General features: G+C 43.3%; 1 protein-coding gene across 1 annotated transcript in view; it reads left to right on the forward strand.

Moving 5' to 3' along the window:
- The window catches only part of unc93a (unc-93 homolog A), a 60,193-nt gene extending 55,120 nt beyond the window's left edge, over positions 1 to 5,073 (forward strand). The window contains exon 8 of the mRNA XM_059986544.1: positions 2,250 to 5,073. Coding sequence (XP_059842527.1) covers positions 2,250 to 2,587 — 338 coding nt within the window. The 3' untranslated portion in view covers positions 2,588 to 5,073. The remainder of the gene's footprint in view (positions 1 to 2,249) is intronic.
- Positions 5,074 to 20,208: the final 15,135 nt, after the last annotated feature.

The raw sequence follows: 20,208 nt of genomic DNA on the forward strand, positions 1-20,208 counted from the left end.
TAGCACAGACACACTGAAGTTGTTCAGTCCAGCGTGTCCTTAGGAACATCAAATACCCATCTATATTAATTCTATCGATCAGCACATGATTTGCACATGATAATACAAATACTCACCTAGATGCTTCTTGAATGGTCAAAGAGCCTGTCTCCTCCACCCACTTGGGCAGTGTTTTTCATATTTCAAAACCACTCTGGGTGAAACATACTTCCTCAGATCCACTCCTTTCCCTAAATCTATACCCTCTAGCTCTTATGGAGAAACATTTCTTACTATCTATCCTATCTATGACCTTCTTAATTTCGCATACATTGATCATGTGCCCTGAAGCCTCCTCCCCTCGAAGGAAAACCCAGGAAGGAAAAACCTCATAACTGAAATGCTCTAATTTCTGGCAACATTTTGGATCTCCTCTGCACCCTCTTCTGTGTAATCACATCTCACTTAAGTGTGGTGTATTCATTGTTTAGCTTTTTTTAACCATTGCTTTATAAAGTCATCCCACTTTTGATTTATAAAGTTGTAGCCTGTTCTTCTGTTTCGTGCCTTGCTCAGTGTCCCACATGCCTTTTCCACCACCTGACTACACTGCCACCTTCAGGACTACTTGGGCTTGTGCACCAAGGTGCCTCTGTTCCTCAATACACCAAGGTCCTACCATTCTTTATGTCCGTTCTACCCCAACTAGACCCCGCAAAATATATCATCCCACACATCCAGGTTTAATTTAATCCAATGTAGTTGGTTGCTGTCTTATGACAATTCTTCCTACAATCAACTACACTAGCATTTTCTGTTGTTTCCAAGCTTACTAATCATACCTCCTACATTCACATCCAAATTGCCTACATACAGTATATAATGTTCCCAGCATTGATCCCTATGGTACACCACTGGTTACAGGTTTCTGATCATTAAAACAACCCTGCTTTATCATCCTCAGCCTCCTATTACCAAGCCAATATTAGATCCAATTTGCCAACTTGGCCTGGACATCTTGTCTTAACCTTTGAATTCTACTTCCAAACATGAAACTGGATTGTGAACAATTTAATGCGTGTTCTACACTGGATCACCCTCCATGTTTTATGTACACTCAGTGGCACTTTATTAGCTACACCTGTACACCTGCTCATTAATACAAATATCTAATCAGCCAATCACACAGCAGCATCTCAATGCATAAAAGCATGCAGACATGGTCAAGAGGTTCAGTTGTTGTCCAGACCAAACATCAGAATGGGGAAGAAATGTGATCCAAGTGACTTTGACTGGGAATGATTGTTGGTGCCAGAAGGGGTGGTTTGAGTATTTCATACACTGCTGATCTCCTGGGCATTTCACAAACAATAGTCTCTAAACTTTACAGAGAATGGTGCAAGAAACACCCAGTCAGAGGCAGTACTATAGGCAAAAATGCCTTATTAATGAGGGAGGACAGAGGGGAATGTCAGAACTGGTTCAAGTTGACAGATAGACAACAGTAACTCAAATAACCACGGATGTGGAAGCTATGGAGAGGGTGCAGAGGAGATTTACCAGGATGTTGCCTGGTTTGGAGAACAAGTCATATGAAGCAAGGTTAGCAGAGCTGGGACTTTTCTCGTTGGAGCGTAGAAGAATGAGAGGGGACTTGATAGAGGTCTATAAGATTATGAGAGGCATAGATCGGGTGGATAGTCAGTACCTGTTTCCCAGCGCACTAATAGCAAACACCAGAGAGCATATGTACAAAATTAAGGGAGGGAAGTTTAGGGGAGACATCAGGGGTAAGTTTTTTTACACAGAGGGTTGTGAGTGCCTGGAATGACTTGCCAGGGATGGTGGTGGAGGCCAAAACATTAGGGGCATTTAAGAGCCTCTTGGACAGGCACATGGATGGAAGAAAAATGGAGGGTTATGGGGTAGTGTGGGTTTAGTACTTTTTTTTAAGGATTATATGGGTCAGCACAACATGGAGGGCTGAAGGGCGTGTCCTGTGCTGTGGTGTTCTATGGTTCTATTACAACAATGGTAAACAGGAGAGCATCTCTGAATGCACAACATGTCGAAATCTGAAGAATCAGAGGACCATGAACATACACTCAGTGTCCACTTCATTAGGTACAGGAGGTACCTAATAAAATGGCCACTGATTATATATGACTGCCCGTGGGGCAAAAAAAAGTGGAAGAAAATAAAATGAATGACAGATGATACTCAAATTAGAAGAATTTTGGAAAGTGACAATAATTTTTTTTCTCTTCAAGCCCTCTACGGAGTTCTGTTCCTGGAGCACAAAGAAGCAGCATTTTCAAACTACCGGTTGTGGGAATCTGTGGGATTTGTGATCGCATTCGCTTATGCAAATTTTTTGTGCATAAAGGTCAAGTTGATTATTTTACTGATTGTCCTGTTAATAGGCATGACTTTATATGGAGTTGTGGAATATATTGAATACTCAAAAGGAGGGCGTGGAGCTACTTCACAAATATTTCCTCAAAGGACTAAAATCAAAAAGATGCTGGAAGTAGAAAGTAAAATTGAGAAACCTGTTGTTGAGAGTGACATTGAAATACACGCCACAATCTCTGAAGTCAAGTTCTGAGGATTTGTATTGACTCTTACAGATGTTTATGACTGAAGATCAGTATTTTTTTTAAATCACTCTTATAATTTTATATGTAGTTTATAATTTACATAATTGAAAATATTTTAAAGTAAAACTATTTTACTGACTTGAAATTAACCAGATCGATTTTTGAAATCTTCAGTCTTTAACTGAATCAGATAATTTGACAGTAATGATTATTATTATTATGTTTTAAAATGTTAGCAGATCACCAGGTGGCAGAGACAAAAGGCTGCTTATTGTTCATAGATTTGATCCACTAATGGAATCTCTCATCTAGCTGGTTGCAGATATAATTATGTTAATGAGAAGTAGAAATTGCGGAACAAGGATTTTCCAGCAGCTTACAGTATTAATATTTTGAAGTCCAACATCCAATTAGTTTGATGAGGGATTCCTCGCTCCAAGCAACTGTTAAAATATTTCAGTTTTATGGATATTTTATTGTGCATTAATAGAAATGGATCTTCCCTAAATAAATTCCCATCATGTGATGTAACTGAAGCCAAATATACCATTCAATTCCTTATGATTAATTGGTAACCTTAATATTTTTGGACTAAAAGCACACTCCTAAGTGAGAGGTCTAATCAACGTTTGTGTTTAAAATGAAGCTGTTTGTTGACAATAGATGTCTAATATTCTTATCAAAAGGTTTTTCACAAGATATATCCATATTTTTGTTGCCGTCATTATAGATATTGTTTTGTACATTTCTCAGTAATAATTAGCTGGAGAAAGGGGAGATAACCAAAAGCATAATTAAAAGGTCAGTTTTTAGAGGCGACACAAGAGTAGAATGGTGAATCTGTGGAATTAATTGCTACACATGACTGTGGAGGCCACATCATTGGGTATATTTGAAGCGGAGGTTTAAATCATCAGGGCTGGTGAAGGGTCTCGGCCTGAAACGTCAACTGTTTACTCTTCTCCATATATGCTGCCAGGCCTGCTGAGTTCCTCCAGCATTTCGTGTGTGTTACAAAGTGCATGAAGTCTTTTTGGATGAGTTGAGTGAAAGTGGAAAAGTTGTAGCAAAAATGTAAATTAAGGAGAATTTTTACTGGAAGGCCAACTCAGAGTTTCTGTAGAAGGGGAAGCATCAAAACATTGAGTCTAAAGTAGGGACTGTTATCTGTCTTGAATTCCATACTAACTGAAATAGTTTTTGTAAACGTTTATATGATGACAAATGAGAAAGAGCAGCAAGCACAATGGACAGAGTAGTTTGGAGAATTACTGAATAGACCGCCACTAGATGAAGGACCTGACATCAACACAGATCCACCCACCCGAGGGAGAAGATACTGGTGCTGCCGATAAATCACTAAAGACCAGCAAAGCTCCAGGACAGGACAATTTGAAAGCCCAACCGGTCAAAGCTGAACCCAAAGCTGCAGCGGTCATCCTGCAACCACTGTCCACTCTAATCTGGGAAAGGGGACAAGCACCCAAGGGCAGGACAATGGGAGTCACCATGTGGATCCCCGAGAAAAGAGGATTAAGTGACTGCAACAACTAACGTGGCATCACACTTTTGTCAATGCCAAGCAAGATCCTCGCCAACTCATCGTCCAACGGGTTACAGAGGAAGGAGCAAGCTGGCTTCAGGAAGAACAGAGGCTGTGTCGACCAGATATTCACACTGTGTAATATCATAGAGCAGTACACTGAAGCAGAGGCAGTTGCATGTACATTTCGTGGACTTTGAAAAGATATTTGATAGCATCCACAGGGAGGGCTTTGCCAAGTTCTCAGATCATATGGGAACCCTTCCAAAATTGTCCAGATCATCCAGAATTTTTATGCTAATTTCACTTGAGTCAGTTCAAGAAAGACTGAGACCAAGACCCTCAACATAAAGTCTCCAACCACACTCTGCTCCTCAGGGTCATCAAGAGGACACAGCCACAATTATCACAAGGAAATGTTGGAGATGGATTGGGCATGTGATGAGAAGAGAGGCCAAATCTATCATCAAGATAGCACTTCACTGGATCTCTGAAGGGTGGAGGAAATGCGGGAGACCAAAACCAACTTGGTGCTGTTCCATAGAGGCAGAAATGAAGACCCTGAACCACACCTGAGGCACAATAGAGAAGATGGGCATGGACAGACAGAGGTGCAGGCAATCAGTAAGTTATAATGATGACCACAAGTAACAATATTCTCAATAAATAAAATTTAAAACTTATCTGTTGCACATTTAACATATCAGTAATATTTGAGTAATATTGTAAATATACTGTTGATTAAGCAGTCTTGTTTGTTTAAATAATTCAGTACAGGTTATATGTAAAAGTACGTGAATGGCATACGTCATCACATTATCCACGTAATGCGGTGTTATTCGCTTAAAGTCAAAACAAAACCAATACAAGGATTCTGGACTCTCTACATTTTTTTCCAATTGGTTCAATGTTTTGAAACTATAAAACATAACAGTACTATTAATCCGTATGAAATAATTTTACTGTCTGAAGCCTGCTGAATTCAATAAACTTTTGATACTATATTGAGTTATTATTGCTAAAAATCTGCGCCATTCTGGAAATTTATAGAGACAGAAGTTAAGCACCACCATTCAATAACTTTCTTATATGAACCCGTATCTCTTGATATTCTTCATATTGAAAAACTTATACACCCGTCTTAATTATGCTACAACTAAGCTGAATACCAGGGCCTGGTTTTCAGCACTTCCTTTAAACTTAATGGGTTCCCTTTCTATGTTCTTTTTAAACTTATGTTCACAGAAATCTATTATATTGCCGCGTAATGTCTAATTAAAACAGTTTGGAAAATTTGATAGTCCTGCACTATCATAGTCCCAAACGTGCCAAATTAAGAGTTTTATTGTACTGATATCAGATTAATTGGTTTATACTTTCCATAATCTCCTCTCCTTCAAAGTTCAAAGTTTAAAGTAAATGTTATTATCTAAGTACATTTATGTCACTATATACAACCCATGTTTTCATCATAGTGGCACTTACATGCTGGAGCCAGGACAGATCCTCTGAAATGACAACGCTGAGAAATTTAAAGTTGCTGATCTCTCCACCTCTGATCCCCCAATGAGGATTGGCTCATGGACCTCTGACTTTACGAGGAACAAACGAATAATCATCTCCTTGGTCTTGCTGGCATTGAGTGAGGGCTGTATTGAGCAATCCTGCACATTTTCTCCATAACTTCTGCCATCTCTGACAGGATTCTACAACTGTCCATCTTTCCCACCTCCCCATTTTATGTAGGGATTACTCTCTACATGGCTCTCATGTCCACTAGTCCATCCCAACTTATCTTCCTCCTGGGACTTATCCCTGTAAGTGAGACAAGTGCTACACCTACCCCTATACCTCATCGATCAATACCATTTATGCCCCCAAACAGCATTTCCAAGTGAGGGAACACTCACCTGCAGGTCTTGGGATCATCTATTGTATCCAGTGACCCCTGTGTGGCCTCTTCGACATCGATGAGACTTGCTGCTGATTGGGGTACGTCCTTGTTGAGCACCTTTGCTTTGTCCATCTCAAGTGGGGGGGAGGGATAAAGTAGAGAGCTAGGAAGTGATAGGCTGGAGGGAAATGGGCTGGGAGAAGGTGGAGAATTATGGTAAATAAAAGAGAAAGAAAGGTAGGACTGAGGGGGAGATTACAGTGAGGGGGGAAAAAAGAGAGAAAGAGAACCAGACTAAAATTATAGATAGGGATGGGGGTAAGGGGGGCAGGGGTATCAACGGAGGTCTGTGAGTTGAATGTTCATGCTGGCAGGTAGGAGGTTACCTAGGCGGGAGATAAGGTATTGCTCCATCGACCTGCGTGTGGCCTCATCTTGACGGTAGAGGAGGCCATGGACAGACATGTCGGAGTGGGAGTGGTCTGTGGAATTGAAGTGTGTGGCCACAGGGAGATCCCGCCACTGCTGGAGAACCGAGCGCCGGTGTTCGGCGAAGTGGTCTCCCAGTCTGCGGCGGGTCTCCCCAATGTATAAATGGCCACATCGGGAGCACCGGATACAGTATATCACCCCCGTTGACTCGCAGGTGAACTGGTGCCTCACCTGAAGGGACTGTCTGGGGCCTGGGACGGTGGTGAGGGAAGAAGTGTGGGGGCAGGTGTAGCACTTCTTCCGTTTGCAGGGATGAGTGCCCGGAGGGAGGTCGGTGGGGAGGGATGGGGGGATGAATGGACAGGAGAGTCGCATAGGGAGCGATCCCTGTGGGAAGCCGAGATTGGGGGGGGGGGGGGGGAGGGGAAGATGTGGCTGGTGGTGGGATCGCGCAGGAGGTTGCAGAAGTCATATCTGACATTTCTCCGCTGGGAAGAAGACTCTGTCTGCCCTGTCTGTGCCTCTCATAACTTTATAAGTATCTATCCCCTAAGCCTTTAATGTTCTAGTGAAAACAGTTTAAGTATGTACATACTCTTCTTATAACTAATACTCTCTTATCCACATGGCACCTTGGTCAATCTCCTCTGCATCCTTTCCAAAGCTTTCACATCCTTCCCTTAATGGGGTAGCTCTAAATGCATCACAACCAATACTTTGTACAACTGTGGCATGCCTTCCTGACCCTTACAATCAATACCTTGACTGATGACAGCAAGCATGTTCATATGCCACCCTACCTACTTGCCTCTTTTAGAGAACTTTGAACTTCAACCCTAATATCCCTCTGTATCTCAATGCTCTTTGAGTGGCTGGTCAGTGAGCACATTAAAGCTGGTTTCCTGGCTACATTGGACCCTGCCCAGTTCACTTATCACTCAAATCAATCCACTGACAATGCAATAGCTTCTGCCCTGTCCCACCTGGAAAATGGTGTCTCATATGTCAGACTGCTGTTTATAGACTTTCAACAGTTCAGCATTCAACACCATCATACCCTAGAAACTGTCCTCGCTGGGTCTAACATCTCCCTCCGCAACTGTATACTGGACTTCTTAACAGCAAGGCCACAGGCAGTCCAGGTGGGCAGCAATGCCCCTCACCCCATTGCGCTGAGCACTGGCACACTCCGAGGCTGAGTGCTCAGCCCGCTGCTCTTCACACTGCTGATGTATGACAATGTCGCAGGATCCAGGTCAAACTATGTCACCAAGTGTGCGGGTGACACAACGGTGGTTGATCTCAGCAAGAACAATGACAAGACAGAGACAGAGGAGGTGGAGTGACCAGAACAACCCAAGCCTGAAATCATTGTGGACTTCGGGAAGGGGCAGACAAGCCACCCCCCTCTGTGAATACATGGCTCCTCCACAGAGTGAAGTGCGCCAAGTCCCTGGGAGTTCACATCACGATGGCCTCACTCGGTCCCTGGACAAGAAGGCAAACCGCACCTCCACTTCCTATGAAGATTGAAGCAAACCAGGCTCCCCTCCCCATCTTAACTGCATTTTACAGGAGCACCATTGAGAGCAACCCGACAAGTTGCATCTCCATCTGGTATGGGAGCAGTCGAGCCTCAGACCAGAAGTCCCTAGGAAGGACTGTGAGAACAGCTGAGAGGATCATAAGAGACTCCCTGCCATCCATCGGAGACATTTATCAGGAGCACCACGTATGCAGGGCCCTTAGTATTATTAAAGATCCCACCCATCCATCCAGCATCCTCTTTGACTTTCTACCACCAGACTGGAGACTACGATGCATAAAAACAAGAATGGTCAGGATGAGAAAGTTTCCTCCCCCAGGCCATTAGGGTCCTGATCTCCCTGCTGCATTGTATTCAAAGTGTCGCTGGTTAATCTGTTCCGTACCCTACAATATTTAATATTAATGCTCTTGCTTGTTTTTTATGTGTGACTCATCTGTAGATCCTATCCTTAGTAATCTTGTGTTATGTGTACTACCGTGCTTGACACTCTGGTTCAAAGAAACACTGTCTCGCTTCTATATACATTTTTTGTTTATGTACATCACATACATGTATATAGTTAAATGACAACAAACTTGACCTGACTTTAGGGTCCTACCACTTACAATGCATGCTTCCTTTGTATTTGGCCTCCCAAAGTGTAACACCTCACACTAGCCTGGATTAAACTTCATCTGCTTATATCTGCCACTAGTATATATTCTGCTGTATCCTTTAATAACCTTCTTCACTGTTCACAACTTCACCAATTTTCAAGCCATTAGCTAACCTACTAATCAGTCCATCCAAGTCATTGATTATACCTATCACAAACAACAGAAGTCCCAGCACTGAGATCTGCACAGCACTATGGGTCACAGACCTCCAGTCAGATAATACCCCCCTCCCCTCTGCCTTCTATGTCCAAGCCAATTTTGGATCCAATCCCATGAAGGCAATGTCAATCCCATGTATCTTAATCTTCTGGATCAGCCAACCAAAGGACCATAGAGTCATAGAGCACTACATCACAGAAGAGGCCACTTGGCCCATCTACTCTGTACCAAACTATTATTCTGCCAAGTCCTATCAACTTGGACCACAGCCCTCCATAACCCTCCCATCCACGTACTTATCCAAACTTCTCTTAGATGTTGAAATCAAATCCACATCCACCACTTCCGCTGGCAGCTCGTTCCACACTCTCCCCACCCTCTGAGTGAAGAAATCCCCCCTCGTGTTCCCCTTAAATATTTCATCTTTCACCCTTAACCCATGTCAAATGCCTTACTAAAATCTATGTGTACAATATCCATCATCCTACCCTCACCACCTTCTTCACCTCCTCAAAAAACTCAAGCTTTTAAGACAAGATTTGTTTCACATAAAGCTGTAGTGACCATCCCTAACAAGGCCATACATCTCCAAACATGCGGAAATTGTGTCTCAAAGAATCCTCACTGAAGCTTCCCCACCAACATGAGGCTCACCATCCTATAACCTCCTTTATAGGAATCCAATTGTCCAATTGCCTTTCTTAAAATGGAAGGACTTTTACAGAAATGTGAAAAGGGTAAGAGGCAAATGTGACAGGAGAATTTAAAATAACAAATAAGGAATTAATAATTAAGAAATAAGGAATGATTTAAATAAATACATGTCTGTATTTACAGCAGGCAGTACAAAAAGCTCCTGAAAATACCGAAGAACCAGAGTCTATAGCAAATAAGGCAATTCTTAAAAATAACTAGAAAAAAATCTTCTAAACCTCCAGTACTGAATTATTCACATAGCAGAGTTTTGAAGGAGGTCACTACGGAAACATAGGTTATCAATTTTCAGAATTCAGATTATGAAAAGGTTCTTGCAAAATGGAAGGTGGCAAGTGGCATTCCTCTACCCCAGAAAGCAGAAAGACATAAATCAAGAGAACCACAGAACTGGCAGCTTGACATTGATAGTAGGAAAAGTGCTTGTAATCTATAGATAGTAAAAGATTAGATTAGATTCAACTTTATTGTCATTGTGCCAAGTACAGATACAAAGCCAAATGAAATGCAGTCAGCATCTAACCACAAATGCAAAGAATAGTGTTATTTACAAAATAACTCAAATAAAACTAAGTGCTACAGCACACAAATATAAAAGACCATAAAACCATAAGACAAAGGAGCAGAAGTCGGCCATTCGGCCCATTGAGTCTGCTCTGCCATTTCATCATGAGCTGATCCAATCTCCCCTTTAGTCCCATTCCCCTGCCTTCTCACCATAACCTTTGATGCCCTGACTACTCAGATACCCATCAATCTCTGTCTTAAATACACCCAATGACTTAGCCTCCACTGCTGCCCGTGGCAACAAATTCCATAGATTCACCACCCTCTGGCTAAAATTTTTTTTTGCATCTCTGTTCTGAATGGGCGCCCTGCAATCCTCAAGTCATGTCCTCTCGTCCTAGACTCCCCCAACATGGGTAACAACTTTGCCACATCCACTCGGTCCATGCCTTTCAAAATTCGAAATGTTTCTACAAGGTCCCCCCTCATTCTTCTAAACTCCAAGGAGTACAGTCCAACAGCGGTCAAATGTTCCTCATATGTTAACCCTCTCATTCCCAGAATCATTCTAGTGAGTCTTCTCTGAACCCTCTCCAATGTCAGCACACCCTTTCTTAAATAAGGAGCCCAAAACTGCACACAGTATTCCAACTGAGGTCTTACCAGTGCCTTATAGAACCTCAACATCACATCTCTGCTCCTATACTCTATTCCTCTAGAAATGAATGCCAACATTGCATTCGCCTTCTTCACCACTGACTCACCCGGAGGTTAACCTTTAGGGTATCCTGCACGAGGACTCCCAAGTCCCGTTGCATCTCAGAACTTTGAATTCTCTCTCCATTTAAATAATAGTCTGTCCGTTTATTTCTTCCAGCAAAGTGCATGACCATATACTTTCCGACATTGTAATTCATTTGCCACTTCTTTGCCCATCCCCCCAATCTATCCAAGTCTCTCTGCAGACTCTGTTTCCTCAGCACTACCGGCCCCTCCACCTATCTTTGTATCATCAGCAAACTTAGCCACAAAGCCATCTATTCCATAATCCAAATCGTTGATATACAAAGTAAAAAGAAGTGACCCCAACACGGACCCCTGTGGAACACCACTGGTAACCAGCAGCCAACCAGAATGGGATCCCTTTATTCCCACTCTCTGTTTCCTGCCAATCAACCAACACTCTATCCACGTATGTAACTTTCCTGTAATTCCATGGGCTCTTATCTTGTTTAGCAGCCTCATGTGTGGCACCTTGTCAAAGGCCTTCTGAAAATCCAAATACACAACATCCACTGCATCTCCCTTGTCTAGCCTACTAGTAATTTCCTCAAAAAATTGCACTAGGTTTGTCAGGCAGGATTTTCCTTTAAGGAAACCATGCTGAGTTCTGCCTATCTTGTCATATGCCTCCAGGTACTCTGTAACCTCATCCTTGACAATCAACTCCAACAACTTCCCAAACACCGATGTCAAGCTAACAGGTCTATAATTTCCTTTTTGCTTCCTTGCCCCCTTCTTAAATAGCGGAGTGACATTTGCAATCTTCCAGTCCTCTGGAACCAAGCAGAATCTATCGACTTTTGAAAGATCATTGCTAATGCCTCCGCAATCTCCACTGCTACTTCCTTCAGAACACGAGGGTGCATTCCATCTGGTCCGGGAGATTTATCTACCCTTAGACTATTCAGATTCCTGAGTACTTTCTCTGTCGTAATTGTGACTGTGCATATTTCTCTTTCCTGACACCCTTGAATGTCCGGTATATTGCTGATGTCTTCCTCTGTGAAGACTGATGCAGAATACTCGTTCAGTTCCTCCGCCATCTCCTTATCTCCCATTACAGTTTCTCCAGCATCATTTTCTTTCGTTCCTATATCTATTCTCACCTGTAGAATTTTACTCTTTATATACTTGAAAGAGCTTTTAGTATCCTCTTTGATATTATTTGCTAGCTTCCTTTCACAGTTCATCTTTTCCCTCTTAATGACCTTCTTAGTTTCCTTTTGTAAGCTTTTAAAAGCTTCCCAATCCTCTGTCTTCCCACTAATTTTTGCTTCCTTGTATGCCCTCTGCTTTGCTTTTACTTTGACTTTGACTTCTCTTGTCAGCAACGGTTGTATCCTTTTTCCATTTGAAAATTTCTTCTTCTTTGGAATATATCCGTCTTGCACCTTCCTCACTTCTCGCATAAACTCCAGCCACTGCTGCTCTGCTGTCCTTCCCGCTAGTGTCCCCTTCCAGTTAACCTTGGCCAGTTCCTCTCTCATGCCACTGTAATTTCCTTTACTCCACTGAAATACTGACAGATCGGATTTTGGCTTCTCTTTCTCAAATTTCACAGTGAACTCAATCATGTTGTGATCACTGCCTCCTCAGGGTTCCTTCACCTCAATCTCTCTAATCACCTCTGGTTCATTACACAATACCCAATCCAGTACAGCTGATTCCCTAGTGGGCTCAACAACAAGCTGTTCTAAAAAGCCATCTCGTAGACATTCTACAAATTCTCTCTCTTGAGATCCAGTGCCGACCTAATTTTCCCAATCCACTCGCATGTTAAAATCCCCCACAATTATCATAACACTGCCCTTCTGGCAAGCCTTTTCTGTTTCCTGTTGTAATTTGTAGTCCACATCACTGCAGCTGTTTGAAGGCCTGTAAATAACTGCCATCAGAGTCCTTTTACCCCTGAGATTTCTTAGCTCAACCCATAAAGATTCTGTACCTTCCGATCCTATGTCAACTCTTTCCAATGATTTCATTTCATTTCTTACCATTAAAGCCATGCCACCCCCTCTACCGACCTGCCTATCCTTCCGATACACCATGTATCCTTGGATGTTCAGCTCCCCGAGACACGCATCCTATAACCACGTCTCAGTGATGGCCACAATATCATACCTGCCAAACTGTAACTGTACAACAAGATCATCCACCTTATTCCTTATGCTTATAAAAGTACTGAGACAGTACAATATGGGTGCAATACTGCTTAGCGCTGTGATGTGAGGTTCAGCAGGGTCACAGCCTCAGGGAAGAAGCTCTTCCTGTGCCTGCTGGTGCGGGAGCAGACGCTCCTGTAGTGCCTACCGGATGGGAGGAGAGTAAAGAGTCCATGGTTAGCGTGAGATGCATCCTTGATAATGCTTTTCGCCCTGCCCAGGCAGTGTTTATGGTAGATGTTCTCAATGGTGGACAATTAGGTGCCGATAATCCACTGGGCAGTTTTCACCACACGCTGGAGTGCTTTGAGGTCCGATATGGGACAATTGCCATACCACACTGAGATGCAGTTGGTGAGTATGCTCTCAATGGTACAGCGGTAAAAGTCCGTCAGTATCCTGGGACAGAGGTGAGCTTTCTTGATGCTCCGCAGGAAATAAAGGTGCTGTTGCATCTTTTTGATCAGGATGGAGGAGTTCAGGGACCAGGTGAGATCCTCGGAAATGTGGACACCAGGAATTTGAAGCTTGATACACGCTTCACTACAGCTCCATTGATGTAGATGGGGACGTGAGTGTGTCTCCTAGCATGCCAGAAGTCCACAATGATCTCCTTGGTCTTCTGGGTGTTAAGGGCCAGGTTGTTGTCGGCACAGCACGTGGTCAGGTGCTGGACCTTGTCCCTGTAGGCTGTTTCATCATCCCCTCTGCTCAGGCCAATCACCGTGGTGTCGTCTGCAAACTTGATTATGGAGTTAGAACCATGTACAGGAACACAGTCACAGGTGAAAAGGGAGTACAGAAGAGGGCTCAGCGCACAGCCTTGAGGCACGCCGGTGTTCAGGGTGAGAGTGGAGGAGGAATCTAACTTAACAGATTGGGGTTTGTTAGTCAGAAAATCCAAGGTCCAATTGCAGAGGGATGAGCTGATACCAAGCTGGTGAAGTTTGGCGATCGGCTTGGAGGGGGGGTCGCAGTATTGAATACCGAACTAAAGTCAATGAACAGCATTCTGACGTAAGAGCTGGGAGTCAATGTGGATTAATGACATTTATCTGTCCCACAAACAACATTAAGGATATAACTTACAGAGTTTAGCCAGTGTATAAAGTGCATTTGAATTTTCTTAAGATTTTCAATGAAGTTTAAAACATCAGATTTCATATCATTTCATATTTTGTTATGAAATGGGAGGCCAGACAGCTGATTGAGGCAATGTTGGCTCTCCTAGCAATCTACTGGGTGGAATTGACGAATGGGAAAGGTGTAGTAACACTTACAGGGGTGCATTATAGACCACCTAATGGGAAGCAAGAATTGGAGGATCAAATTTGTAAGGAGATAGCAGACATAGACTGGGAGGCCCATACTGTGAAAGGGCTGGATGGTTTGGAGTTTGTAAAATGTGTGCAGGATAGTCTGGAGAGACTTGTGAGTTCCTGAGATCCCAACAGCAATGCCGTCTGGAGCCTAGCACCCGGTAAGGTCACCTGTGACGGTTCCAGATAAACAGCCATCCAATCTAGACCTCAACAGAGGAGCTACTGCAAGATGGTGACACATCACAACGGCAGTGAAGGCAGAGGAAGGCTGCCGCGGTGAAGTCCATGCCATTGGACCCTGACCCCAATATGTCAAGGGCCACGTGGCGGCTGCCCGTGCATCAGCCTTCCCACATCAAACAAAGTCACGCACAGGTGTTCTCCATTAAGGAAATAAACCCTAAAGGCAACATTATACTCAACTTGAGTGATCACTTTACTACTAATTTCTCAATTACACCTCACTGATTCAACAAACACCTACCCTAGGAGTGAATTTACTGTAGTTAACCCCAACAAAAGCAAGACCTCTTTGGGATGTCGGAGGAAAGAGGAGAACCAGGAGAAAACCATACAAGTGAAGGGAGAATGTGCAACCTGCACAGAGACCATTCTCAAGGGTACAAGACAACACAGTTGTCCCTGATGACTACACCTGTACAATGTGCATCCAGCTGCAGCTCCTGACAAACCGTGTTAGGGAACTGGAGCTGGAGCTGGATGAACTTCGGATCATTCGGGAGGCAGAGGCAGAAATAGACAGGAGTTTCAGGGAGATAGTCACCCCTAAAAGTCAGGAGGCAGGTAGCTGGGTGACTGTCAGGAGAGGGAAGGGGAATAGACAAAATGAGCAGAGCACCCCTGTGGCCGTTCCCATCAATAATAAGTACACCGTTTTGGATACCGTTGTTGGGGACGACCTACCAGGGACAAATTGTAGTGGTTGTGTATCTGGCACCAAGACTGGACCCTCAGCTCAGAAAGGAAGGAGGGAAAAGAGGAGAGCAGTAGTGATATGGGATTCGATAGTTAGGGGGGCAGATAAGAGGTTCCAGAGAACCCACCTGGCAAAAACTCATTTCAGGGAGGTAGCACCCCTCGTCCCCGTAACCCCATATCCTCCACCCCCTGGTTGACCTCTAAGGGTGTATGTAATACTTTGTTTAGTGATTAAACCAAGTTGGGTATATGCAGAAAATGTGACATCAAAATATGTACTTATATTATATTATCATGGAGTCATTTTTTTCCTTCTATTACAACTTTAAGCAAGTCTACAGGGAGTTTGGCCTCATCACATAGGACATCAATAGAGTAGCTCCCGAGGAGGTAGCCAGCTAATTTAACCATATAACCATATAACAATTACAGCACAGAAACAGGCCATCTCAGCCCTTCTAGTCTGTGCCAAACCTAGTCCCACTGACCTGCACTCAGCACATAATCCTCCATTCCTTTCCTGTCCATTACCTATCCAATTTTACTTTAAATGATAGTATTGAACCTGCTTCTACCACTTCTACTGGAAGCTCATTCCACACAACTACCACGTTGAGTAAATATGTTCCCCCTCGTCTTACCCCAGAACTTTTGCCCCAACTCTCAACTCGTGTCCTCTTCTTTGAATCTCCCCCACTCTCGATGGAAAAAGCCTATTCACGTCAACTCTATCTATCCCCCTCATAATTTTAAATACCTCTATCAAGCCCCCCTTCAACCTTCTACGCTCCAAAAAATAAAGACCTAACTTGTTCAACCTTTCTCTGTAACTTAGGTGCTGAAACCCATTCTAGTAAATCTTCTCCGTACTCTCTCTGTTGACATCTTTCCTGTAATTCGGTGACCAGAACTGTACACAATACTCCAAATTTGGCCTCACCAATGTCTTGTACAATTTTAACATTACATCCCAACTCCTATACTCAATGCTCTGATTTATAAAGGCCAACATACCAAAAGCTTTCTTCACCACCCTATCCCCATGAGATTCCACCTTCAGGAACTATGCCTAGAATTATTCCTATGCCAGGAATTATTCCTAGATCACTCTGTTCTACTGCATTCTTCATTGCCCTACCATTTACCATGTATGTCCTATTTGGATTATTCCTATCAAAATGTAGCACCTCACACTTATCAGCATTAAACTCCATTTGCCATCTTTCAGCCCACTCTTCTAACTGGTCTAAATCTCTCTACAAGCTTTGAAAACCTATTTCATTATCCACAACACCACCTATCTTAGTATCATCTGCATACTTACTAATCCAATTTACCACCCCATCATCCAGATCATTATTGTATATGACAAACAACATTGGACCCAGTACAGATCCCTGAGGCACACCACTAGTCACCGGCCTCCAACCTGACAAACAGTTATCCACCACTACTCTCTGGTATCTCCCATCTAGCCACTGTTGAATCCATTTCACTACTTCAATATTAATACCTAACGATTGAACCTTCCTAACTAACCTTCCATGTGGAACCTTGTCAAAGGCCTTACTGAAGTCCATATAGACAACATCCACTGCTTTACCCTCGTCAATTTTCCTAGTAACCTCTTCAAAAAATTCAATAAGATTTGTCAAACATGATCTTCCACGCATAAATCTATGTTGACTGTTCCGAATCAGACCCTGTCTATCCAGATAATTATATATACCATCTCTAAGAATACTTTCCATTAATTTACCCACCACTGACATCAAACTGACAGGCCTATAATTGCTAGGTTTACTCTTAGAACCCTTTTTAAACATTGGAACCACAAGAGCAATACGCCAATCCTCTGGCACCATCCCCGTTTCTAATGACATTTGAAATATTTCTGTCAGAGCCCCTGCTATTTCTACACTAACCTCCCTCAAGGTCCCAGGGAATATCCTGTCAGGATCTGGAGATTTATCCACTTTTATATTCCTTAAAAGTGCCAGTACTTCCTCCTCTTTCCCTACTTGTTTCCCTTACCTTACACAATTCAATATCCTTCTCCTTAGTGAATACTGAAGAAAAGAAATTGTTCAAAATCTCCCCCATCTCTTTTGGCTTCACACATAGCTGTCCACTCTGATTCACTAAGGGACCAATTTTATCCCTCACTATCCTTTTGTTATTAATATAACTGTAGAAACCCATTGGGTTTATTTTCACCTTACTTGCCAAAGCAACCTCGTATCTTCTTTTAGCTTTTCTAATTTCTTTCTTATGATTCTTCTTACATTCTTTATATTCCTCGAGCACCTCATTTACTCCATGCTGCCGATATTTATTGTAGATATCTCTCTTTTTCCAAACCATGTTTCCAATATCCCTTGAAAACCATGGCTCTCTCAAACTTTTAACCTTTCCTTTCAACCTAACAGGAACATAAAGATTCTGTACCCTCAGAATTTCACTTTTAAATGACCTCTATTTCTCTATTACATCCTTCCCATAAAACAAATTGTCCCAATCCACTCCTTCTAAATCCTTTCGCATCTCCTCAAAGTTAGCCTTTCTCCGATCAAAAATCTCAACCCTGGGTCCAGTCCTATCCTTCTCCATAATTATATTGAAATTAATGGTATTGTGATCACCGGACTCGAAGTGCTCCCCAACACATGCCTCCGTCACATGACCTATCTCATTCCCTAACAGGAGATCCAACTCTGCCCCTTCTCTAGTTGGTACCTCTATGTATTGCTGCAAAAAACTATCCTGCACACATTTTACAAGCTCCAAACCATCCAGCCCTTTTACAGTGTGGGCCTCCCAGTCTATGTGTGGAAAATAAAATCTCCCACAATCACAACCCTGTGCTTACTACAAATATCTGCTATCTCCTTCCAAATTTGCTCCTCCAATTCTCACTCCCCATTAGGTGGTCTATAATACACCCCTATAAGTGTTACTACACCTTTCCCATTCTTCAATTCCACCCAAATAGCCTCCCCAGATGAGCCCTCTAATCTATCCTGCCAGAGTACTGCTGTAATATTTTCTCTGACAAGCAATGCACCACCTCCCCCTCTTGTCCCTCTTATTCTATCACACCTGAAGCAACAAAATCCAGGAATATTCAGTTGCCAATCGCACTCCTCCTGCAACCATGTTTCAGTAATAGCTACAACATCATATTTCCAGGTATCAATCCATGCTCTAAGCTCATCCACCTATCTTACAATGCTCCTAGCATTAAAATAGATGCATTTAAGAAATTCTCCACCTCCTACTCTCTGTTTATCACTAATGGTGCAAACAACTTTACTATCTTCTTTTTCTTCCTTCTCCCATACATCTCTTCCGACACTCTGGTTCCCCTTCTCCCTTGTATCTAGTTTAAATCCAATGGAGCCTCTCTAGCAAACCTAGCAAAAGAATATTTGTCCCCCTCCAGTTCAGATGTAAACTGTCCCGCCGGAACAGGTCCCACCTTCCCTGGAAAACTACCCAATTATCTATAAATCTGAAGCCCTCCCTCCTGCACCATGTCTTCAGCCACGTGTTGATCTGCACTATCTTACTATTTCTAAACCCACCTGCACGTGGCACTGGGAGCAATCCTGAGATTGCTATCCTGGAGGTCCTGTCCTTTAACTTGGCACCTAGCTCCCTAAACTCACCTTTCAGGACCTCCTCACTCTTCCTACTCACGTCATTGGTCCCTACGTGGACCACGACATCCGGCTGCTCACCCTCCCTCTTGAAAATACTGAGAACTCGATATGAGATATCACGGACCCTGGCACCAGAGAGGCAACAGACCATCTGGGATTCTCGATCTCTTCCACAGAACCTCCTATCTGTCCCCCTATCGAATCCCCTATCACTACTGCTCTCCTCTTTTCCCTCCTTTCCTTCTGAGTTGAGGGTCCAGTCTCAGTGCCAGAGATGCAACCACTGCAACTTGTCCCTGGTAGGTCGTCCCCACCAACAGTATCCAAAAAGGAGTACTCTGCTCATTCTGTCAATTCCCCTTCCCTCTCCTGACAGTCAGTCACCCAACTACCTGTCTCCTGACTCCTAGGGGTGACTATCTCCCTGAAACTCCTGTCTACTTCTGCCTCTGCCTCACGAATGATCCGAAGTTCATCCAGCTCCAGCTCCAGCTCCCTAACACGGTTTGTCAGGAGCTGCAGCTGGATGCACATTGTACAGGTGTAGTCATCAGGGTAAATTGCACTTGCCCTGACTTCCCACATACTGCAAACGGAGCACTTGACTGCCCTAACTGCTGCCTCCATTACCTACTCCTAAGGTAATTAAATTAATTAAAAGATCTTACCCGGCCTTACCACATTTTGAGTGAAGCTCGTCCTCAGCCTCTGCTTGCTGAAGCCACTCGAGCCAAAGCCTTCCTACTCTGTCTCCCTCTGTTCCATCGCCCGCTCCTCTGATGCCCGCTCTGATAATTTGCTCACTTTTTAAACTGTCTCGCTGCCTCATGGGCACGTGCTTGCACAGTCGTGCCCCATCCAAACTGCCGAAGAAATGACCCCCTGACCAGCCAAGGGCTGATTAAAGATAGTCAGCATGGCTTTGTGCACGGTAGATCGTATTTAACGAATTTTGTAGAGTTTTTTGTGGAGGTTGCCAAGAAATTAGATGAAGGAATGACCGAAAAAAATGACCGAAGAATTTACATTACACTGAGAACACTGCAGATGCTGTGGTCAAAGCACCACGTACAAACTAGCTGGAGGAACTCAGCAGGTCGGGCAGCATCCGTGGAAACATTGACTGCCCGTTTCCATGGATGCTGTCCAACCTGCTGAGTTCCTCCAGCTTGTTTGTATGTGTTAGTTTCAATAACGTTAGCTGTGCTAATGAACGAATGACACCTGTTAAACTCACCTCAACATTTAACCCACCATGGGCAATAGAAAAGTCACTGTTGCAAACAGTGCAGCGAGCAACACTGTAA

The sequence above is a fragment of the Hypanus sabinus genome, chromosome 12 (assembly GCF_030144855.1).
Source record: "Hypanus sabinus isolate sHypSab1 chromosome 12, sHypSab1.hap1, whole genome shotgun sequence".
Taxonomy (NCBI): domain Eukaryota; kingdom Metazoa; phylum Chordata; class Chondrichthyes; order Myliobatiformes; family Dasyatidae; genus Hypanus; species Hypanus sabinus.